We start from the raw sequence: 25048 nt of genomic DNA, 5'->3' as shown, positions 1-25048 counted from the left end.
TACGCTCCCAATAGGGAGGATACATGAGTCTAAAACCAAAGGGTGGAAACAGGAGTGGCCCCACTTATCATCATTCCTAAGAATCCCCTGGGAACATTGTGCTTCCTGTCCTCCCAAGTTTAGACTCTGCCAGGCTAGAGTTATGGTCCCCAAAAGGGACACTCACCAGGGACATAAGAACTTATTCCATTAGATTATAAAGTATGGATGATGTCTGGGAACCTTGGAGTCCTTGTATCTAGGAACCAGCAGGAACAGGGAGGAGTCATGTCTTAGCAGTGGAGAAAGTAGGGCTATTACATGCATTACACATAGGGAAGAATATGTGTGGAACCCAGATGATCCACATGGGAGGTCTTGATCCTTGTTTGCTCAATTGTGATTAAGACACTAGAGCAGTGGTTCTCAACCTTTCTAATGCTGCGACCCTTTAATACAGTTCCTCATGTTGTGGTGACCCCCAACCATAAAATTATTTTCGTTGCTACTTCATAACTGTAATTTTGCTACTGTTATGAATCGTAATGTAAATATCTGTGTTTTCCAATGGTCTTAGGCTCTATAGCAGCGGCTCTCAACCTGTGGGTTGCAACCCACAGGTTGAGAACCGCTAGCAGGGTCGCCTAAGACCATCAGAAAACACAGATATTTACGTTACGATTCATAACAGTAGCAAAATTACAGTTATGAAGTTTTGTAATTAAAATTTTCGTAGCAACGAAAATAATTTTATGGTTGGGGGTCACCACAACATGAGGAACTGTATTAAAGGGTCACGGCATTGGTTGAGAACCACTGCACTAGAGAATCCAACTTGCACCTATAGTGAGTCTGCCATGTTTTTGCTATTGTTTTTGTTTTGTTCTCGGTTTTAACTACAGTGACTCTAAACTACAGCCACAAAGTACTGCCAGGAAGGAAAAGAAAAACAGGTGTTACGTGTTTCCCCAACTCAATTATTTTTTCTTGTTTTAAACAGTTAATGGTGTTACAAATGCTACTGGTTTCAGAAGAGGGCAAGACACAAATAGTCCTACATGTTCTCTACCATATAAATATGGATAATCTTCACTTATACAGTTTTACCCCAAGTCTGAAATGACATCTGCTGCTGCCGGTTACTGTTAAGGGTGATGCTGTCTCGGTTCTGGAAAGACAGGCTCAGTCTTCCTCACTGACACTTCCTGAGCTGTCCTCCTCTTACTCCTCACTGTTCTTGCTCACCACTGGCTTGGCCCAGGACCTGCAGCTCTGCTGCCAGTGGTCCCCTTCAGCCAATCCTGTGCCTCCTTCTGGCTGAGCTTGACCTTTACTTGACCAAGCGGGACTCAGATCCAAGCCTTCCTCCTCGCTCCCCTGGTTATCTCTTTCTGCCATACACTGGTGAAGATGACACAGGACAGTGGAGTCTTCATAGGTCAGAGAGCCCTCCAGGTTGAAGGTCTTGTGTTTTGGCAAAGACTGTCGGGGTTGTGGTTCTTGTGACTAGAAATGAGCTCATAGTACTGGGGCAACTGGATCAACACCTCACTGAGCTGATATCCACCACCACTGCCCTTGATCATAGCAACCACTATCTTCTGGGTGGGTTGGGGAAGAGCTTCTAGGCAGACAGCACCTATGCTGCTTTTGCTTCTTGCTTTCATTGTCCTTGTTGCTGCTGCGGGTGCTGGGGGGTTCGGCCTCTGGATCCCCAGACCCCTGCAGTTTGGCTGTAAGGGAGATAGTATGGCATATGTGCTACTGATTTAAAGCATACACCAGTTTGAGACATTACCTCAAACTTGTAAGGTGTGATTTCCAAGCTGGTGCTAAAGAGAGCCTTCAGCCGGCCACTCCACTCTTTCGTCAAGGCAGTTGCTTCCAGCTGATGGGATATATGATGTTGGTTCCTAAATTGGATTCTGTACATGGAGGGCAAGGTGGGATGGAAGAAAGAGGCACACTACTCCAGACTGGAAGGTGGCAGGTTTAATAAACAAGGGAACTTAGGGCCCTGGCCGGATAACTCTGTTGGTTAGAGTGTCATCCTGAAACACCAAGGTTGCAGGTTTGATACCTGGTCAGGGCACATACAAGAATCAACCAATGAATGCATAACTAAGTGGGACAACAACAAAAACTTGATGATTCTCTCTCCTCTCTCCCCTTTCCTCTCTCTATAAAAATCAATAAAAATAATTTAAAAATGCCCAGCCAGCGTTGCTCAGTGATTGTCAACCTATTAACCAGGAGGTCACAGTTGGATTCCCGGTCAGGGCATGTGCCCGGTTGCGGCTCGATCTCTAATGGGGGGCTTGTATGAGGCAGCCGATCAATGATTCTCATCACTGATGTTTCGATTTCTATCCCACTCTCCCTCTCTGAAATCAATAAAAATACATTTAAAAAACAGTAAGTAAACAAGGGAACTTAGGTTTGTTTTGGGCCAATGCAAGATGAGTAGGTCTCTGCACCCACCCACCAGAATCTTGAGTTTATACAGAGGCCTTAACTGGGTTATGTATACTGTCCAAATGATCTCAACACCTTACTCTCTCAAGGCTGCATCCTTGAGGAAGCTTCTAAAGTGTGGAAGGCAAGCATAACACACATTTCAAGGATGGGAGAGAGGTGGGAAGTGTCCACAATTGCCCAGGTCCAGCTCACAAGGTCAACCAGCAATCATATCCCCTCCAGGACCTCTTCCAACACATGCCAAGACCACTGAATTCCACTAGTGTGAGCTCATTCCTGCAATTTCACAGCTTTAACATATGCCCACTGCTAAGAAGCAGCATTGTGCAGAGCTACAGCAAAGGAGAAGACATTCTAAGTCCATGGATGGTGGTTTTGGCAGATGCACTGTGGACAGGGAAGCCAAATTCACACTTGGAATATGGGTCTATTCCTGGGAGAACAAATCATTGCTCCTTTAAACAGAAGGACCCAGGTCACCACATCAACGTCTCAGCATTAGCCTCTACTGTTGGCAATTTAGTCACAGACGTGTCAGAAGCAAGGGAAGCCTTGGTGAAAGGAAGTTTATATTGCTGAACCAATGTTAAGACTCCTTTATGACACTGTGGCCACTTTCTAGGTTTGTTCAGAAAGCACCATGTTGGCTAAAGAGGTTGAGTGACATCCACAGATATCATCTTGTCCACCAGATTCCATTTCCACAGTGGATGTCCTCTGGTAGGCAGAGGTCTGTTTACATACCTGTGCTGTAGACTTCCTTGCTACCAATCTTTCAACCTTTCCTCTGTTAACTTATCAATCAGCTGGACATTGATTACCCATTGTACATGAATGCTTATAGATCAGTAACTCAGGTCAACTTTTTCCACATGAAATGGACCACCAGACATACCATCCAAAGGTTTGCCAAGTGGAAAATTTCCAAAATCTACCGTAAGCTGGGTTGTAGTGCAGCAGCTGTCTACTTCTGGGTGATGCCAGCATACAATGCAGATCCCTCTGCAGAACAAACCTATGCTTTCCTCTGTTGTCAACTGGTCATAGGGAACTTCCCGTGAGACCACAGATGTGGACTGAACAAGAGACAGTAAAGTAGAAAATTTAGCACAATGAAGACCACTCACTCTGGTCATTTACTTGTGCCTCTTGGATTTGTTCAGGCCCAGTTTTGAATATACTTGTTAGGGACTGAATATTGGCGTGCACCTCCCCGCCCCCACGCCCCAATTCATATGCTGAAATCCTATCCCCCAGTGTAATGGTGTTAGAAGGTAGGAGCTTTGGGAGGTAAACGGGGATTAGATGAGATATGTGCCCATCTAAGAGTCATGAGAGAACTTGCTTACCCTCTCTCTTCTCCTCCGTATGAATAGTTTGCAACCCAGAAAAGGGACCTCACCAGAACCCTTCCAGCCCCCAGAACTGCGAAAAATAAATTTCTGTTGTTTACAGCACCCAAGGTTTGTGGTATTTTGTTAAAGCAGGCTGAACTAAGACATACTGTCTCAGTTTTCAATGGAGTGCTGTTTACAGTTTTATGACTTGTTGTATAGGCTATCTCCTCCCACAGCAGACCTTGTACTTGATATGGGTCCAGAAGCAACAGTGTCCATCCCAGGTGCAATCATAAGAGGTTTCTATTCAGGTTCCCTTATCACGTTTTTCTCAATACCAATTAGGAAAGGTGATTAATGCAATCTCAGGTATCAGACAGGATTATACTTTCACTACCTTACCTTAGGGCCTTTGTTTAGACATCGTAATATCATTTTGATTCATTACTTTATAGACATCGTAGTAACTGGTCCTAGTGAGCAGGAAATGGTTAAGTACCCTTATGCCTTAGTAAGATGAGTGGTGGATGGTAAGAAATCCATGAAAAGTCAGGGGCCTGACATTTTGGCAAAGTTTCTAGGGGTTGAGCCATCTGTGGGATATCACAGTATCCCTTCTATAAAGTAAAAGACAAGTAGCTACACATTACACTGCCTACAACTAAGACACAAGGCTTAGATCGTTTGGATTTTTGTATACAACCATATTTGGGGGTGCTACTCCAGTCTATCTACTGAGGAAGTCATAGGCTGTTAGTTTCAAGTGAGATCTGGACACTAAGTTTCAATGATGCTTAAAGTGCCTTTGCAACTAAGGATAACTGGTGGTGCCTCACTATAAAGCCCCATTAAGGCAGACTTCCAGGGCCTTAACACAAAGCCTGGACTCCTTCTCACTCATTCTCCATTTGAGAAACACCTGACCTACTGCTCAGTCCTGGCAGAGACCAAACTCCGACCCACGGGAAACCAAGTCCTATACAACTCAAACTGCCAACATGTACTGGGTGCTGTCTGATCACTACTATCACCCAGAAGGAGCACACCTAATGGACAGTGGAAAGCCTACCTTCTGAAGATGCACTTGCAGTGCCATTTCTCCCACAGTCACAGTGTATCAGCCTGGAAACCCAAAGGGTGGAATGGCCCTTTTTAAAGGAATTTTTGCTTCCCATCCTATGACTTTGGCCTCTGCTATCCCAAGATATGATAATGGTTTCTTTGAACGAGTGAGACTCATCTGAACCAGCAAGCAACTAGAGGGTTACTGTACTGGTTGGTGCAATTGATCCCAATTACCGAGGGGAAATTGGGTGGCTGGCACTCCATGAGGATAGGAAAAGCTGAACCAATAACCTGTTCCATGGGCACTATCCAAGTTTAGTTGTAAAATAGAAAGTTCTCCAAAAACAAGATGAATGTTTCAAATCTTTCAGAAAGAAAAGTTTAGGTCACCCACCCAGCCAACGTGTTCGCTCACTGAAGAAACAAGGACCAGGTGATGGAAGGAGAAGGTGATGAACACCAAATGGAGCCTTATGATCACTTATGGAAGCAGGGACGTAGCACTTTTTACTTTAATTCCTGCCTTGCACACCCCCCTTCAGTTGCCTATTTTGTATGACAAGCTGGGGTGCATGAATTGTACAAATCAGTCCTGAAGGAGTAGTTTGCACGACTGAGATATGACATCCGGGAGGCCTTGGAGAGAGGGTGAAGAGTATCTGCCTCACATCGGGCAGGTGCAATACATTACATTCTGGTAAATAAATTTGGGTGAGAACAAATGCTTAGTCCAGCGGTGGGCTATGCTGGCCACCTGCCTGTGTGTTTCCAGTTCAACTCAGCCTGTCTGCTCTACCCAAGCTGCCAACTGTTGCAAGGATTTCAGCTTCAGCAAATCATGTAAAAGAACTCAGGAGGGAAAGTGGGAAGGTTATAAACAGTGATCTTAGCCCTAGGCAGTTTGGCTCAGAGGATAGAGCGTCAGCCCACTGACTGAAGGATCCTGGGTTCGATTCTGGTCAAGGGCACATACCTCAGTTGTATGCTTGATCCCCGGCATACAGGGGAGGCAACCAATCAATGTGTCTCTCTCACTTCGATGTTTCTCTCTGTCTCTCTCCTTCCTTCTACTCTCTCTAAATAATATCCTCAGGTGAGGATTAACCATAATAAAAAAACAGTGATCTTCTAGCAGTGTCAGCTAATATAGCAGAAAATGCAGACATGGGCCAGTGTTACAGGCTGCCACTCTGTATTATCACCAAAATAAGTAGTGATTTGGAAAAAAAAGAAAATTAGATATATTTTTATTGATTTTAGAGAGGAAGGGAAAGAGAAAGAAACATCAACGATGAGAGAGAATCATTGATTGGCTGCCTCCTGTATGCCCCCTACTGGGGATCAAGCCCACAACCCGGGCATTTGGAATAGAACCCGGGACCCTTCAATCTGCAGGCTGACACTCTATCCCCTGAGCCAAACCGGATAGGGCTAGAGAAAGGTTTTGTATTAAAATCTAAGCCCAGCAGAATAAATGTCATGTTCAAAGGTACTTAAAAAATCACTGAGATGCTTGTAAATATACCTGTGTAGATTTCTGGGTAAAGAATAATTGGCTAGATTTCACGTGGTACAAGTGAGCATCAGTAAAAGGTAAAAAGATCATAGTCATGAGAAGTAGTACAGAGTGGCTGCCTCGTACAGAGGTAAATGAGAAACCAAGTAAGATGAAGCAACAGGCAGGTGTCTTACTAGGTGAAGAGTACTTTTGAGTTCCATTGAAAATTTCTGACTTAAAGCAATTTAACATAAATTCTAAGTCTATGTTTTTTGTTTTTCCACCCCCTCAGTAATAAAAGCAAACGGGGTAAAACTAAAAAACAACGCAAGGGCTATTCACAAATAAAATAGTGTTTTAATTATATTCTCTTTTTTTCTTTTGTATGTTTATTTTTAAACCAAGTTTCTATCTGTACACTTTAAGAAAATAAAACACCAGGGAGCCATTCTCTGCTTACCCTTTTTGGAGGCAGGCAGGGTGGCTCTGCCAACATGCAAAGAAACGGGCAGGTGCCGTCGCTCATGAGCACACACATTACCTCATGAAGGTAAGGAGCTAAAAGATATTGAAATTACATAAAAAATATTCTATTTGGCTTTGTAGCAATGCACAAAAGTGAGAACACTTAATGGCACTCTGAGGCTGGCATCTCAGTCACGTGAGGAGACTGGCACTGCTTAGTATGCCACGCCACACCAGACCACAAGCTTTCCTTAGAAAAAGGAAAAAAACGATTCTTTTCCTCAAGCAGAATTGCCACTGGTAAGAGCCACAAGGACTTTATTCATTGTTTATTCTTCTGACGGCAGGATTTCTTTGAGGAGGAATCTAAATAAAAATAAAAATGATGCAGCAATTTGTTAGAAGGCTTCACATGTCTTTTAAGAACAATTCTGAAACACTAACACTGAATTAATATCTTATTTTTGGTAAAAACATGAATAATTCAAATATATAGTGGTTTAAATTACAATGATTAAAAAACACTGGAAAAAGTATATCCAGTGAAACAATCTATGCGTTTTCTAGAAGTGTAAGAGGGAGGATCACAAGGCCCAGCTAGTAGTGATTAAGTCAAACTGATCTGGACACTTCTTGATTAAGTATACAGTTCACTTACAGTCATTCTTCTGATACTATTAATGACAGCTTATTATTAGGACTGAAACCAACAATTACTAAGCTGAATGCTAATAACCTTCCCCACATTATTTTACATTCCTAGGGTACATTTACATTATAAAAAGTAAACAGAGAAGGACTTTTACCTGGTGGTAGCCCCACTAGTCTTTGCTGGATCATTTCTAAATGATGAATATATTCTGTCAAAGAATGTTCCGGATCTTGAGAAGCAGTCAGGGATCTTTCTGACCTTGAATTTGGAGATGGATTGGACCTTCAGACAAACAAACCCAGAAACAAACAAAACAAGAGTTGAACACAATAGAATGGTGAATGCAGTAAGCACATAGGTAAGAAGTGGTGCTGGGTCCTCTGACTGGACACGTTGTGGGAAATGAGGTAAACTAGATGGCTGTTTCCTTTGTATCTTTTCTTTACCGCAAAAGAAAAAAGGATTTCTAAAAAGTGATACATAGTGCGTTAAAAACCAACTTCTATATAATGTCTCAGAGCTACAATGAGGAAAAACTACCGCATATTATTTTATTCACTAAATCTTCATAGATATGTATCCACATCCCTCAGACCCATCTTTGTGTCAATATGGGTATGTCAGCTGCCCTTCTTCCTAGTCTCCCGCTGGGACCAGGGAGCTCCATTGTGTCACTCCTAGCATACTCTTCAGGGGAGGCACATGTCTTGTCCTTGTCATCCATACAGAAGAAGCCTTGGCCACCATTTATTCCCTCAGTAAATATTACCAACCTGGGCACTGGGCAAAATGCCCTCCCTGGAAAAAAAAGGGGGGGGGCGCTCCAGGCCCTCAGGGACTCACAGTGGTGTGCTCCCAGTCTTGCTCTGGGGCCCACCTAAAGGCAAACTTTCAAAATACGTTTCTTTGAGGAACCACATACACTGGTGGGGCATGGTTAGCAGAGGTGATCAGAATTAGATCACAGTGATGCCTTATGTTTTTGTGTATTGTTTCTCCTGTCAGGGAAACCTTTTCACTTTAATTTTAAACTAAATTACATTCTATAAAATTGAAAAGGTTTTTTCCCAAATAACTGATCTTTAACATTGTCACTGTAACATCTCAATTGTCACCTGAGTAATAAGTATAAAAATACATTATGGGTGCAATAAACCCAAATTCTACAGAAAAAAGATTGAGTTAAGCCAACCAAGGCCTTGCGTGTGTGTGTGTGTGTGTCTGTGTAGGGGGGTTTCCCAGGTACATGTAAACCCCCTTACACACACACACACACACACACACACACACACACACACACACACTCACACACACACACACATATACCTGGGTACCCACATAATCTGCCCAAAGACCCTGCCATGCATGGCCACCTGTCTCTGCACATTGGGCCTCTACTGATGGTTAGGTCTTGCCTAACCCTGACAATGAAAAAACAGTCTGAAAGCACCATATCTCACCTTTCCCTCCTGCGTGGGGAGGCTTTTGGCACAGGGTCCCTGGTGTGGCTGAAAGACACGTCCCGGGTTGGTGGGGATTCGCTGGTTTCGGGTGGGGATTCGCTGGTTTCGGGTAGGGATTCACTGGTTTCTGGTGGAGTCAGCTGTTGCCGTGACACCAGGAATCCTTCCCCCAGAATTATTCAACAACAAAGGGATTATGAAAAATGACAAATGCATTTTAGTAGGAAGGCCCATCTACCAAAATTTAAAATATATAAGCTTTAAGAATTTGCATGGCAATTTCAAAACATTTTTAGAGTACCCAAGTTATAAAAATTGTATTTTAAAAAGCTCTGGAAGGAACCTAAGTGTTGACCACCTTATAGCCTGACCCCTGGCATCCATATGAGCAGCACCCTGGAGAGGCGCTCAGTGCCTGATGGAGACTGCTGGGCAATGGGGAGCTTGGGGTGGAGACTCTCCTCCACTCAAGTGAGGAGTGGGCTCAGGAGGCAGCGCAGAAACCCTGGAGAATACCAGCCTTGGAGAGGGGCAAACTTTTCTGAAGGCTGACCAGGCATTCTGATTTCAAGAAGTTAACAACTGACAGATGAAAATCCAAGTTGACTGGCACCCATTTCCACCACCCCTCCAAGCGGCCACATCCCTGTGCTGAGGGGGAGGAGGTTGTCCGCCAATGTTTCCCCAGGGCAGTGACCTGTCAAAGGCCTGCACTTGGTGGCCAGTGTGCATCCTTCAGACTGGGGGCAACAGCAAAGAACCTTAAACACAAGACCTAAATGAGAAAGTAAGTATGGTGCTCTCAGAGCAAAGAAGCGGGAGTCTGAAGAACTCCACTTCATTTTGGAGAAGAAAAGTGACCTTTTCATTAAAAACTAGAGGCCCAGTGCATGGAATTCGTACATGGGCAGGGTCCCTAGGCCTGGCTGGCGATCAGGGCTGATTGGGGCCTTCCAGCTGCCGGCCGGGGCCTCTCTTCATTCCACGCCGCCCCCTGGTGGTGAGAGCATGTCATAGTGAGCAACTGAACACCTGGTCTCCTGGTTGAACGCCCGTGGGGACAATTTGCATATTAGGCTTTTATATATATAGATAAGTTATTAGGTCCAGCTGGGGTGGCTCAGTGGTTGAGTGTCAACCCATGAACCAAGAGGGCACCAGTTCAATTCCTGATCAGGGCAAATGCTCATGTTGTGGGCTCCATCCCAGAAAGGGGGCAAGAGGCAGCTGATCAATGATGCTTCTCATCGATGTTTCTATCCTTCTATCCCTCTCCCTTCTTCAAACCAATAAAAACATGTTTAAAAAGATAAGTTATTAGTCAACATATTTATCACTTCTCTATTTCTCAATCATTATGCTCCTCTGAACCACTTTTACTCATTAACATTAACTATATGAACATAAACACTACTTTCCTTCAAAAACCATTTTGCCTCTGCCAACTGCACTGACTGAATTTACCCATTTATTACTGTGCTTCATTACATCCCCATCGAGCCCTGAAAATGACCAGATATTAATGAAATGTTACAGCAAGTGGAAGACAAGTTTGCAAAGGTGAGGTTAAGGAGTCCCTGCAGGCTCACCTGGGTGAGGCGCTCTGCTTTGCACCAAAGTTCCTTTCCGATCTACTTCTTGCCATTTCTTAACCAAAAAACGTAATCTACAAAAAAAGATATGAAACATTGAAAACTAGAGCACAACGGCAGTGACAAAAGCCATAAAAATCCAAATGTGACCAACAGCTGAAAGGGTTTTGGTGGCCAATTTCCCCAAGGCAGCAGATACTGCACATTGACAGGATAGCTACCTCCAATCCTGGGCTCCTTCCCCGCCCACTCCCAGTCCCGCCCAGCCCCAGCCCTGCCCACTCCCAGACACCCAAAGTCAATCTGCAACACCCTGCTCCTTCCACTACCAAGGCCACAAGCCAGTGGGTGGGGTGTTGGTGTGACTGGAGGACAGTGGTGTGGGCATTAAAAATGCTGCTGCTCGCCCTGGCCAGTGTACTTCAGTGGTTGGTGTGATATCCTCTATACTGAAAGGATGCAGATTGGACTCCCTGTCAAGGCACACACCTAGGTTGCAGGTTGGATCCCCAGTTGTGGCACATACGGAAGGCAACTGATTGATGTTCTCTCTCACATCGATGTTTCCCTCTCTCTTTCCCTTCTCCTCTCTCTAAAATCAATAAGCATATCCTCGGGTGAGGATTAAAAAAAAATGCTGTTGCCCTTAAGATGATCCTCCCTCCTGGACAGGAAGGCTGGAGGCGGGGTTTGGATCTGTTTACCTGCCTCCATCCAGTGTCTAACCCGCTATCGGGCATGGCTGTGGTCAGAACTCAGAGGTGAGGGGACTAAGTGCCCTGAGGCTGGAGGAAGCCTCCCTCCCCACCCTGTGTGGGACTTCCACCCATTCTGTAGCACAGTCTGGAGAAAGCCAAGGGAACCAAACAGCCTGTCCTGCAGACAAAGACCAGCATGGACTGGAGAGGGCATCTCTGCAGGAGTCACAGAGCTGCACAGTTCTTAGTGGGATAACCATTTTTAGAAATTCAGCAAAATTAAAAATTATGAAATAAAATGGATCTCATCACTATTAATTTTGAAATGATCAAAATCCCCAATCACACTAGGGAGTCACATCCCTGCTCTAACAATGACACCTGTGCACACAGTGCTGGGGAGAGTGAGCAATACCTCTGGCTGGGGGTTGGGCAGGGCTGGGCTAAGCAGTGGAGGGTAAAGATGGAGGGCCCCTTGCACCCTGCAGTAGGCTCTTCCTCCCCTCTCCAATCCATAGGCAAAGACTGGAGGGTGCCTGTGCCATAAATGGCCACCTCCCTGGGTGGATCACAGATGTATTCTTATGCTCTTGGCCTCTATTATGTAACACATTCAATTTGACTAAAATATAGGAAACAAATGTGAAGAAGTGAAATGCAGTTTTAAACTTAATCAGACATGCTGGTCATCAGAAGCAATCCTGGCAAGAGACCCATTAAGGGGCAAGGCATTTTTATTATAAAAAGGCACCCTTAAATCTTTTCTTTTTAGAAAGTAAGTTTTGCACCTGATGATTTCCTGAAGACAAGTGTCATCTGTATTGTCTTTAAGAGAATTCATCTTAAAAGAGAATATAATTTTAGAGTGTCAGAGACTAAAACCACTGAAACGAGCCTCCCACTTGTGAAGACAGCACTGGCACACGCCTCCTATTACCTTGAAATTGCAATCACCACCCTGACAGCTGTTCGGAACCTGGTGAAAGGCCGGGATGTGGTGATTTTCCTATCTGCTTTGGAAGGAAACACTCCTAAATGAGCAATCATGGAGAGCGTCTCTTGTTCAGAGTCCTGGAATCCACCGATCAAAAGTAAAAGATACTTCTTTTGATAAATCAGAGCTTTTCTAAAGCTCTCTGCTCTCAAATAATGCAGGTACAATTTTTCCATCTAAAAAAAAAAATTGGAAAATTTAATCACAGAACAGCCATCTTGCTGACAAATCTAAAAAACATGTTTGCACTGTTGTGCTTTAGAAAGAACCCGACCACTTTTCCTTCAGCAAATCATTACACAAGTCAGCCATGCACATCTATAATCGGAAACAACTTGCTGTTTGAAGTTCAATTTTGATTATTAGACAAAACGTAGGCCACAAGTCCTTTCCACAGCATCAAAGCAGCCCCCTGGAAGGCACTGTGAATCTGACCACTAAGTCAGGTCCAAACTGGGGCCGGGTGAGGCGTTTCATCATGGGTTTATGGACGTTGCAGGTGGGGGGAACCCCTCAAAGTATTGGTGCCCATATCCTAATTTTTCCTTCAGGAGAGGGCCCATCACTTGTTCTACATTGTCGAAAACGATGACAAGTGAATTTTTTCAGGTTGCAGAGACTTTATTTAATGACTCAAAGCACCACACGTTTTGCCTCTACTCATGAGCACAGAAACGTGATGTCTACACAAAAGTAGGCCAAATTTCAAATGAAAGTTCATTGTCTTTAGCTTCCTTTATTTGTCACGACTTGGTCATTCGAACCACCATGTGGTCTTCTTACTGTGAACACACACACTTGCTGGCAATGATGCCCAGGCAGAGGACCTCCAAGCCGTGAACTGTTTTTACTAGTTAAAAGCATCCCGTGAAAGGGTGGAGGATGAAGAGGCAGAGTACAGAGGATGTTTAAAGCAGTAAAATTAATCTGTATAATACTGTAATGGTGAACACATGTCATTACACATTTGTCCAGACCCAGAGAATGCACACCACCAGGACTGAGCCTAATGTAAACTGTGGACTGTGGGTGATGATGACCTTATCAATGCAGTCTCACGGATTTTAACAGATGCGCCACCTTGTGGGGACACTGACAGTGGGAAAGACTGAGTGTGTGAGGCAGGGGGTATATGAGAACTCTCTGCCCCTTCCCCTCAACTTTGCTGTGAAGCTAAACTGCTCTAAAGATATAAAGTCTTAAAAACAAACCAAGAGCAGCATCCCCTCTCGATGCCCCCATGCTGCCATAGGCATGGTCTTACCTTGACATTGCGGGTGTTTGCTTCCTCCCTGGAAGCTGAAGCGGACAGTCCTGGGTCTGCAAGTCCTGGTGAGCTCTGCAGGACGATCCTGTCCCTCCTCCTGTCTGACCTCTGCAACAACCACAGAAAGTGCATCTACAGAGCAGTTCTCATAAAAACATCATGAGAAGACTGACCCCTCCCTACCCCAACTCCAGGAAGAAGGTCACATCCAAAGACTTCATTCCTTCCCCAGCTGTCCCCCAGGACCTCTGCAGGGTGAGGCTGGCCTTGGGCAGAGGAGAGCTGGGCCCCTGGGAGGCTGGGTACAGGTGTTCGCAACGCTAGGACATAGGCCACACCACTATCTCCCTTTAGTATCTTTTCAGCGGTGCTCAAGTTGTTATGTGACATTATTAACCAGATAATTAACACTTATGGGATAATTATTATACGCCATTTACTGAAGTGTGATTCCATTAAAAAAAAATCAAATATTTGTAAAATAATCCCAAATTCGAAGCTTTAAGCATATTGAAAACTCTCTGGTCCTAGAAATGCTAAAGGAAGGAAGATACAATATCTAGTTCTGCTATAGTAGCATCAAATTACAGGCCTGGAAACCTCTGCAAGCACCCCACACAGAAGCCATTTACACCAAGGGATGGGCACCCCCAGAGTTCCAACAGGGAATATGCTAATAGAAGGAGAAGGAGTCCACAGTGAGGGGAACAAAGGGGCCACCCACAACAGACATCGAGGCAAAAGAGAACTTAAAGTACTGCCAGGGCCATATGGTCAGCGGCCTCCGCCCAGCAGTTTGGAAGAGGAATCAAAGGCAGCCTGATCATGCTACCTCACCACTGCAGGGCAGGGCTAAGAGGAGGGCAGGCCTGTGAGTGGAAAGCCTGAGTGAGGTCCCTCATACCCTACGAGGCAGGGAAGACCAGTGGTTTTTCTGGTTCTAAAGCACAGCTGGGTGGTTCCTAGAAAAGACGCTCTAGGAACACATGTCATCTTGGACATGAAGGAGAATACTCCACCATTCACTTTCTGTCTACCTTTGGTTTTCTCATCAAGAATGTTCATTTCCACCATAGCCGGTTTGGCTCAGTGGAGAGCATTAGGCTGTGTACTGAAGGGTCCCAGGTTTGATTCCAGTCAGGGGCATGTACCTCAGTTGCAGGTTCCTCCCTGGCCCAGGCCCTGATCATGATGCATGCAGGAGGCAACCAATCAATGTGTTTCTCTCACATCGATGTTTCTCTCTGTCTTTCCCTCTCTCTTCCACTCTCTAAAAGATCAATGGAAAAATATCCTCAAGAGAGGATTAACAACAACAACAACAACAAAGAATGTTCATGTCCTAGTTTCTGTGTTAACTTTCATAAAATATAAAAGCATTCTGCTATTGACTGCATTTTATTTTATTTTTACTTTATGTTATTTTTTTAAATATATTTTATTGATTTTTTACAGAGAGGAAGGGAGAGGGATAGAAAGTTAGAAACATTGATGAGAGAGAAACATCAATCAGCTGCCTCCTGCACACTCCCCACTGGGGTTGTGCCCGCAACCAACGTACATGCCCTTGACCGGAATCAAACCTGGGACCCTTCGGTCCTCAGGCCGACGCTCTACCCACCGAGCCAAACCACTTAGGGCTATTGACTGCATTTTAGTACACACAGGCCCTTAGTCCACAATGGGGTGCCCTAAACAAGGAACCTTGAAACACTTCCTGAGTTAAGTCCCAGAGAAGCAGTTGGGGCAGCCATCCTGGACAACACCATGGCATGGTTAATATATAAGGTAAACACAAACTCACCGGAAGACACAGGAATCTCACCCTGGGCTCTTATACAGAGAAACAAAACTTATGTCCACACACAACCCTGTACACAGTGTTTACAGGAAAATTATTTTTAACAGTCAGAAACTGCAAACAACCCATATATTCTTCACTAGGTGAATGGTTAAATTGAGGCACATCCATGCCTCGAAAGAAGCTTGGCAATGAGGAAGAATAAGCTATTGAGATCAACACCCAGGTGGATCTCAAATGCACCATAAAGGAAGTGAAGAGCCTTCAGAAACTATAGTTTCAACTTACAAGACATCCAGGGAAAGAAAACCATAGGGAAGGGGGCAGAGTATAAGTGAAAACTCAGGTGACATCACACTAGTATGGGGCAGATTTTAACATATGTAAATTACAAAATAATTTGCACGAACTTTTCATTGTAAAAAAAAGTGAAGAAAATCACACACACACAAAAAAAAAAAACAACCTAAAATATAAAAGAAGAAAAAAATTAGGCATTCCAAAAATGAACTACGCAAATCAGGAAAATTTTAAATTCTTTTCCTTAGTTACAAGTCAAATAAAATTCTAATTTCATCAGATATATTACATTCTTAAGTCAAAATTTCCGTTCGTTGACATGTATCAAACACCATCTTGTGGCAAGGGCCACCACGTATGACAGTGTGTGTGCATGTGTCTGCCCTGTGAACAAGGGATAATCCGTTTAAAATGTTAAATAAGATACTCTGGCCATTAGGAAGGAAGGAGCCCAGAGCAGCTAACTATAAAGAAATGACATGCCCCAGCCAGCCAGCCATAAGGAAGCCCAGCTCCCTTCACCCACTAACCCCTGCAGGAGTGTGAGTGACATACACTGAGCGCACAGCCCTTCAGCAGGTGATGCTTGAGAGTCTTCTCCAGCCGGGACGCTGCTCTGCACAGCTCTGCCTTCTCCTGGGTCACAGTGCTGAGAGCGTTAGTAAGAGAATCATTTTCTTTCAGCAACACATCCACCAACTGGACCTGGACCTCTGCTGTCATTTTTTTCTTGAGAAGAAGAAAGCAAAAATAAATGTACAGAATTTGTTAAAAGGCATAGACACTTATTTGTGTGTTTTTTAAAAATTCTCACCAGAGGGTATTTTCTCCATTGACTTCTAGAGAAAGTAGAAGGGGGGAAGAAACATTGACATGAGAGAGACACATCGATTGTTTGCCTCCCGAAAGCCTGGGGAACCTGCAACCAAGGTATGTGCCCTTGACCAGAAATCGAACCCGAGACCCTTTGGTCTGAAGGCCAAAGCTCTAACCACTGAGTCAAACTGGCCAGGGCTATTTGTGCTTTTCATTGTTGGATACTTTTAGATATTATTTTAAGCGTTTTTGAGGTTCTGTGGGAAGCTTGTGGAGCTGGAAAGAGTTGTCCATTTGTGGGACAGGAAATAATAAAAGTTTTCAAATCACATTTCTTTCCAATCCTCTATGAAACAGACTTGGCACCAAATGGAGCTATATGAACAGAACAGGCCTGTTACAGATACAATGTTATTTGACCGCTAATAACACCACAAACAGGCAGCACCCAAGGTGACCAGGGAACATCATGTGCTCATCCCTGAAGCCCAATGAGTAAGTCCCTTAAAACAGGCTCTTTATCTTATTCTCATAATCAGAGGAACCTTAAGCCTGCGGCGAGCCCACAAGGCATGGTGCCCGACAGACAAGAGGGCAAGAATGCACTGCACCCATCCACTGACCACACTCAATGAGCAGGTCAGAGGGAAGATGGGTCAGAGGGCGAGTGGGTCAGAGGGTAACAGGTTCAAGGGTGAGGGGGTCCACATGCATGCTGCTCTCAGGTAAATATCAAGATTTCATAATTATCAAAGAACACTGATCAGAAATTCGTAACAGCAACTTGAAATGCCTTCAGATGCAGCTGATGGGGAGTGGAGTGTTCCCCCAGGCAGTCTTAGAGACCCAAATTGCTCTGGCTCTCAACACAAATGCTCAAGGAGCAGGTTGGGCTGGAGCATGACAGACCAGCAGGCTGGGAGGCACCAGAGAAAGCGCAAGTGAGCACCTGGCTCCTCCCAGACACAGGAGGAGGCACATGCTCACTCACCCAGACTGCAAACTTGAAAAACAAGAAGGAGGCAATGAGGGAGGAACAGCCAGTCACAATAAAAAATAAACCAGGCCCAGGTGGCCAGAGGAGGCAGGCCATGGAAGCTGTCTCTCACCTGGAGGAGCTGGGTTCTCACCTGGGGAGAGCCAGATGTGCTCAGCTGGGACTTGAGGTCCTCTAATGTCCGCAATAAAGATGTCACTGCTTTCTCATTTGATGATGTCCAATCATTAACTGTCCTATAAAAATAAACATTTAAAAGGTTCATATGGATTCCAATTAACTGTCAACCAACGCCATACAGGGCGCTGTGCTAAAGATGAGCTTGTGAGCAAGCTCACATAGACCACCGGTAGCATGCTTGCCAAGCATTTCATCAAGCCGTGTTCTGTCCATGAAGGTGGCTGCTGGGAGCCCCTCTAGTGATGGTGGCAGCCATGAGGCAGTGCAACCCTGAAGTGGACAGTCTGTAAAGCTCAAAAACCTCCGGCCACTGACCACTGGGGCTCCCTCAGCACTTCTACACCTATTGCTGCTTTCTGCCGGGATCTGGTCCGTTACTAGAATAGTGTCCTAAACAAATCTTTGGTGCTCTATAAATTAAACCCAACTAGAGACAGGAGAACTGTGTTTGCTTGGTTTCTGTGCATACACAGAAGGGCAAATGTCAACATTAATTGTTCTGTTCAAACAAAACACCTCAGTCTTGGCTCGTCAACCATGAAACAAATTTTGGTAGCGTGAATGGCAGCCCCAGAGCCTCAGGTAAGGCAGACACAGCAGATACTGGCTCTGCCCAGTTCAGTGGGCTCAGGTGGGAGCTGTCATCGGGCCTGGACCCTCTGGATGGTGAATAATTATAAAGGGGTGTGGGACAAGCCAATCTAAAAGAAACCTGGATTTTCTGTCATATTAGAATGCAGGAGAGTGCTGTCCGTAACTCGTTCAAGCATATGGGACGAGAAATAAGAGTCAGTTTCGTTAGAACATAGACTTAAAATTGCAGGCACACCTAAAGCTCAGAACTGTTCACAGTGAAAGGCGCAGGGTCACATAGAACTTGCTGGCTCTCCGTGACTGACCTGTTTATGGTCTGGTTGATGAAGCTGGTCAGCATCCCTGCCGCACAAAGCAGCTGCTGCCGAATCGAATCCAGACCCTGCTGCTGCTCTTGGAGATGCTCCGACTCCGGGGACAGGTGTGCTGCCTCCCTGGCCTCCAGCTCCCTCATCTTTCTCTGAAGCTGCTTGATCTTGTGCTCGTGGCGCTGGCGCTGCAATTCTAACTCTCTCTGTTGTCAATGCAGAGCAGAAAAGACCTTTACACAGAGTCCAGAAACCTAGCTCCGCCCAGTGTCGAACCCAGGGGCTGGGCTGCTCTGCCCTGCACACCACCCCCAATGGGACATCCACACTGGGCGCTCCACATGTGACATGGGGTCAGGACAGCTCCTGCCTCAGACAGCACAGTCCCACTGCAGAGTCTCAGGGCTGAGGTTCTGTGCTTATTTCTGAGAATGGCCAGCCTTTACAGGCCCAAGGTAAGCATGAGATACAAAGGAGAGGGGCCAGGACGCTGACACGAAAACTAAAATTATAATTCCATTACAGCAGCAATAAAGGACGAAGCCTCACAGGCCTGAGTTCTAGTTCCCAACTATCAACAAACATGTACGTGTACACATGAACACACAACATGTACAGACACAGAAGATGCACACGAGCACGCACACCATGAATCTGGGAGTGCCCTGGGGGTCTCACTAAGTGGGGGGGGAAAAACCTGATACAAAGCTCTCCACCAAGGAGGTGCTGAGAAAAGTCAGTCAGCAAGGACGCACTCCCTGCCAAGCACGCAGGACCTGCATCTCCACTGGGAGTGACCAGAGAGGGCAAAGACAGTGTGGCGAGGAGAGCGCAGGGTGGAAGGGCCTCCTCATGGGGAAGATAGGTCTGTGTAACTGAAATGCACAGACAAGAGCTTAATTCCACTTGCCTCCACAAAATAAGTGGGGACGCCTCCTGGCCACACTCTGCCCACTCTCTGTCACACCCCCAAACTACTCCACTTGTCAAGATGTCTGGTGATAAAACACTACAACTACTGTAAAGGTTCCTCAATGGTATGTGACTTGTAGCTCAGTAAAGCTGTTAAAAAATATTAATCACTTCCCTCATATTAATTTACAAAAATAATTTTATAGTATTTTAGAATATGGTTAATCCTGGTAGCATTTAAAACCTAGAATTTTGTTCTTAGAAACACATTCAATTCTTAACTACTTCATGGCAAACTAACTACTATAAAGATCAGGCCATTCGTTTTCATTGTGCATTTAAAAAAACTTTTTATAATTTGCAAAAACAGAAATTGTGAACTTTTTTTCCTCCATGGTTTTAGAAATTATTTCTCAAAAGGCCAAAGTAAACGTCAATGCATGAGAAACAAAGGCTTTTGGTTGACATAAAATGGATCTAAAATTAAGGCCCATCCGAAAAATAAAAGAGGTAACACTTCAAATCATCGTGATATCAAAACCAAAGATACCACAAATAAATAAAGCTGTAGACCAATGTCCTATATGGAGAGAGGCAAAATCCTTATCAAAATACTAGCAAACTGAATCCAGCATCATATAATAAGAATTACACACAAAATTAAGTGGGATTCATCCCAAGGAATGCATGGATGGCTTGACATATGAAAAGCAATGCAACACACCACATCAATAGAATAAAGTGCAAAAGCCACAGCTCTTAAAAGACACCATGAAAAACAGATCCCATACTCTTTATGATTAAAAATCATAAAGACTGCCCGGCTGGTGCGGCTCAGCAGTTGAGCATCGACCTATGAACCAGAAGGTCATGGTTCGATTCCTGGTCAGGGCACATGGCTAGGTGGGTTATGGGCTCGATCCCCAGTGTGGGGTGTGTAGGAGGCAGCCTATCAATTACTCTCTCTCATCATTGATGTTTCTATCTCTCTCTCCCTCTTCCTTCCTCTCTGAAATCAATAAAAATGTGTTTTCAGAAAATAATAATAAAGATTAAAACAACTAGGAATAGAAGAGCATTTCCTCAGATAAAGGGCATCTCAAAAATCCCATCATACTTAAAAGTGAAAGACTGACTGCTGCCCTAACTGGTTTGGCTCAGTGGCTAGAGCATCGGCCTGCGGACTGAAGGGTCCCAGGTTCGATTCCGGTCAAGGGCATGTACCTTGGTTGCAAGCACATACCCAGTAGTGAGTATGCAGGAGGCAGCTGATCGATGTTTCTCTCTCGTCGATGTTTCTAACTCTCTATCCCTCTCCCTTCCTCTCTGTAAATACAAAGTCAATAAAATATATTTTAAAAATAAATCATTAAAAAAAAAAAAAGACTGCTTGCCCTACAATCAGGAACAAGGCACCATGTCCCCTCACCACCTCCATCAACGCTGTACCATAAGCTTTGGTCAGGGCAGTCAGGCAGCAAGAAGAAATAAAGACACCAGATAGAAAAGAAGGCAATAAAACTATGCTTATGTTAAGAGGACATGATCGGGTACATGGAAAATCCCAAAGAATCCATTAAGAAACACTGGAACTAATGAACAAGTGCAGCTAGGTTGAGGGACACAAGATCAACATACAAAAATCAACTGCACAGCTGTATACCAGTGGACAGTCTGAAGTAAAACTAAAATTATAATTTCATTACAGCAGCTACAAAAATAATAACATATTTAGGAATAAATTTAACAAAAGAAGTGCAAAGCTTATCATCTGAAAGTTACAAAACATTGTTGAAAGAAATAAAAGACCTAAATAAATTGAGAGACCTTCTAATTTTACGGGTGCGAAGACTGAACATGATTACAAGGTGACAATACTTCTCAAAGCGATCTATAGAGTTGGTGCAATGCCCATTGGGATCCCAATAGTCTTTCTTACAGAAATGAAAAAACCCAGTCCTTGAATGCGTGCAGAACTGCCAGGATCCCCAACATCTAAACCATGAAAAAAGAACAAAGTAAAAGGCTGTGCACTTTCTGACTTCCAGCCTTGCCACAGAGTTGTAGTAGTTACTGCTTCCAGCATAGGACTGTACAGGCCAGCCGAACAGAAGGGACCAAAACAAGCCCCAGTCCTGTGGGTTATCTTAACCCTACTAACTTAGCTGCTAAGTGCTATCATTGGCCAAGGGCGGCTCTCACCAGTTTCTCCTTGTCTCTCTGCCACTTCTTCCACTTGTCCGTGTCTGCCCGGCTCTGCCTTGTCTCCACTCTTCTGCTCATGTCCTTGAGTCCTTCTTGCTCTGCCAGCCTCGTGTGTAACTGCTCTAACTCTGCCTGCAGCTGTGTGGACTTCTCCCTCTCCCTGTCCCAATCACAGCTCAGCTCTGGTTTGGAGGTCCGCAGGGCCTGCACAGTGGACCTCAGCCTGGCACTCACCTCCTTCTCTTTCTCGAGCTCTGCACAGCGCCTCTGCACCTCAGCCTCCAGCTGCTGCTGGGCGCACATGGCGTGCTGCTGCACTTTCTCCAGTGCTGCCTGCAGCTCCGCCACCCGGGTCGTCTCCTCCTTCAGCTTCCGCAGCAGAGCACGGTGTGCCTGTGTCTCCTGGTGAGCGCAGGCCTCCTGTGCCCGCCGGCTCAGCTGCTCTGTCAGGACTCGCTCGTGCTGCAAGGCCTCAGACAGCTCCTGCGAACGGCCCTGTGCAGCCTCCAGGTTCCGGTGTAGCTTGGAGAGCCGGCTCCGCTCCTGCGCCAGTAGCGCCTCGCAGCGCGAGGACTCAATTTGCAGCTCCTTCTGAAGGTTGTCCTTTGCTGTCTGCTCATGTTTTAATGCTACACACAGTCGATTATTCTGAGCATATTGCTTCTCCAAAGATAATCTTAACTCCTGGATCAGGGAAATATAAGATGGAAAAATTAAAACTGGAGAAAAGTATCTAAACAGTCTTTCCACCCAAGTTTCTGTTTCTATCCTTCGACCAGTAATTACACCTTTTGAAATTTACCCTGTGGCTAAAAAAAGTATGTATGGCTGACCCTTTAACCACGTGGGTATTAGGAGCGCAGACCTCTCTCGAAGACAGAAATCTGCATTTAACAACAGTTGGCCCTCTGCATATGCAATTCCCAACTACGAAGTTGACCCTTAGAACAGCGGTCAACTGAAAGAATCCACATATAAATGGATGCACACAGTTCAAACCTGTTTTTTTCAAGGGTCAGTGTATAATAATTTTTGTTACCTTTTTGAGTAAACACACATACACATCTTGGGTTCATTCTCCCTTCCTTAGAACCACAACATTCAGGACACTAAGAAGACAAACCACACACACGCAGTTTGAGCTGAACCATGGTCTGTGTTGTTGAAAGACAGCTTTGCCCTAACTGGGGAACTGATGGTCAGCTTGCCCAGGACTATGGAACACCTGCTGGACACATGGTCATCAAGCTGCCAAACAAAACACCGATTCACACACATGCTATACATCTTGCACAGGAGCTCGGTCATGCAGTTTATCTGGTTGACACAGGCTTCTGAGGCTGCGCCTTGTGTGGAAGGAGGCGGTGTCCACTCTGCAGAACCAAGCTCGCAGAGATGGCGGGGACCATGTGTGTTACAGCACTGGCATCATATGGTCATCACACACTCTGTCACTGCAAAGCTGCTGCGTGTTTTACCTGAAGACGCAGCCCTACCTCACTGCCCCAATTCCCTGTCACCTGGGCTCACCATCCACAAAAAGAATCGGAGGCAGCATCAAAGAGAACGGCCTCCCAGCTCCCATCCCTGGCCCGTGTGGTGACTAGGCCAACCTTGGTCCCCTTACCTCCAGGGCCTTGGAGTCCTGGCCCTCCCTCTGCAGGTGCTCCAGCTGCTCCTGCTCCAGCTGGCTCTGCAGGGCGCGCTCCTTACTGCGCTCACTCTCCAGCTCCTGAAGTGCGGCCTTCAGGTCGTTCTCTTTGCTGTCTAGTACAGACCTGTATGCGGAGAGAGGTAGTCACACTCCACATTGCACAACGCTCTGAAGGGACACAGTCCTACCCTCAGGGGCCGGGAGCTCCCAGGACGAGGCAGGTAGGCCCTGTTGCTTCCTCATTATCTGCACACATGCTCAGTCCCGCCTTCTCGCTCTAAACACACGGGAGCAGGGCACTTGTGTCTAATACCTACTGAGCATGTAGCACAAGTCATGGCACCAAGGCTCCATTACTTCACCGCCAAGAGTGATGTGGTGAGAACTACGTAACTTCCATTTATTCTACCGAAGGTCTGATGACAGCTGGGGGCTAGCGGGCAGTGTATCACGAAGGCAGTGCCATACGTACCTCAGCTGGAGAACCTCCCTCTGCACGTCATTGAGGGACTTCAGCAGCCTCTCATTGTCCTGTTTACACTCACAAAGCTCCGATTTCAAAGCTTTGACTGCGTTCTGCTCCACCACCAGCAGCTTTCGGGCATTATTTGCTTTCTGTTGCTCTTCATTGAGGGTTTTCTGTAGATCACTTGCTATACATTTTTCCTGCTCAACCTTATATGCCAGTAACTCAACTAAGAAAAAGATTAGAAAACATAAAATAGCATTATTCATGAGTCCAAAGAGAGTTGTACAGATGATTTAATTACAGACAAGTCAGTTAAGGAGACAGGGAGGATGAAGTTTCTGTAACCTAAAAGGCTTTGCTTCTGATGGTGCCAGGGGCACATTCCTTCTGCCTATTGCTGGTTCCTCCAACCCGAACAGCACCAGGCCTCAACACAACATGGTTCCCCAGGGTGGGCCACACCCCCTCTCAACCCTGCAGCAGTTAAGATCTGGGGTCTCCCTGGAGACTGAGTTTGGAGCTAAGCCGAGATGGACCTGCATGTGGGAGGCTGCTCAGAGCCCTCCCTGCTGGGGGCAGGAAGGCCAGGTGTGACCATCCCTGTGGTCAAAAATGCCATCCCATCTGTCACTCCTATGCTAAACCTCCCAACAGAGACAACTCCAGCTCAGATGGCTTCACTGGAGAATTCTCCCAAAAGTTAAGAAATAAACTAGTTCTCTGGAAAACAGAAGAGGAGTAGACAGATGTCAGTCCTCCACGAGGCTGGCCCTACTCCAATGCCAAAACCAGAAGAACACTACAGACTAGTATCCCTCGTGAATGCAGATGCCAAATAAGAGCAAACCCAGCCCAGAAATGTACAAAGGATAATGCACCATGACAAGGGGTCACAGCCAAAATGAAAGACTGCCCCCACTAGACAGACTTAGTTGGCTATCATTCAGCTTCCAAAACTAAGGAGAGAAGGGACTTGCCAGAGCTAACAGAGGGCATCTGTGAGGATCACAGTTATCATCCTATTTAAGGGTAAGACATGGAGTGCTTCCCCTGCAGCCAGGAGCAGGGCCAGACACTCCATTCACCACGCGCTTCAGGGCCTGACCAGTGGTCAGCGAGAGAAGGGGGTAGATGGGAAAGAAAAAATAAAATTTTTTTATTCACAGGTGACATGAGCATCTCTATAAAAAAAACCCAAGGAATCTAATTAAATGTACAAACTATAATAGTTACTTAAGCCCAGTGCAAGCTCCAGGGACTCTCCCAGACGAGGTCCTGCTGGCACCCAGCACATCTGCTCGGACACCAGGCCCCTCACCACCTG

The 25048-nt window shown here is 45.4% G+C and overlaps 1 protein-coding gene across 1 annotated transcript in view; it reads right to left on the bottom strand.

Moving 5' to 3' along the window:
* Positions 1-6123: 6123 nt before the first annotated feature.
* The window catches only part of LOC307097262 (pericentrin-like), a gene marked incomplete at its 5' end in the record, with an annotated part of 67277 nt that continues 48352 nt past the window's right edge, over positions 6124-25048 (bottom strand). The window contains 12 exons of the mRNA XM_079767259.1: positions 6124-7188; positions 7629-7756; positions 8935-9100; positions 10527-10603; positions 12165-12397; positions 13486-13596; positions 16145-16318; positions 17536-17638; positions 18482-18690; positions 21836-22285; positions 23229-23379; positions 23728-23950. Of these exons, the coding sequence (XP_079623385.1) occupies positions 7145-7188; positions 7629-7756; positions 8935-9100; positions 10527-10603; positions 12165-12397; positions 13486-13596; positions 16145-16318; positions 17536-17638; positions 18482-18690; positions 21836-22285; positions 23229-23379; positions 23728-23950 (2069 nt within the window). The 3' untranslated portion in view covers positions 6124-7144. The remainder of the gene's footprint in view (positions 7189-7628; positions 7757-8934; positions 9101-10526; positions 10604-12164; positions 12398-13485; positions 13597-16144; positions 16319-17535; positions 17639-18481; positions 18691-21835; positions 22286-23228; positions 23380-23727; positions 23951-25048) is intronic.

This window comes from Cnephaeus nilssonii (genome assembly GCF_951640355.1).
Source record: "Cnephaeus nilssonii genome assembly, chromosome: 3".
NCBI lineage: Eukaryota > Metazoa > Chordata > Mammalia > Chiroptera > Vespertilionidae > Cnephaeus > Cnephaeus nilssonii.
The sequence above is the reverse complement of the archived record's forward strand: the minus strand, read 5'-3'. Positions and strand labels throughout refer to the sequence as shown.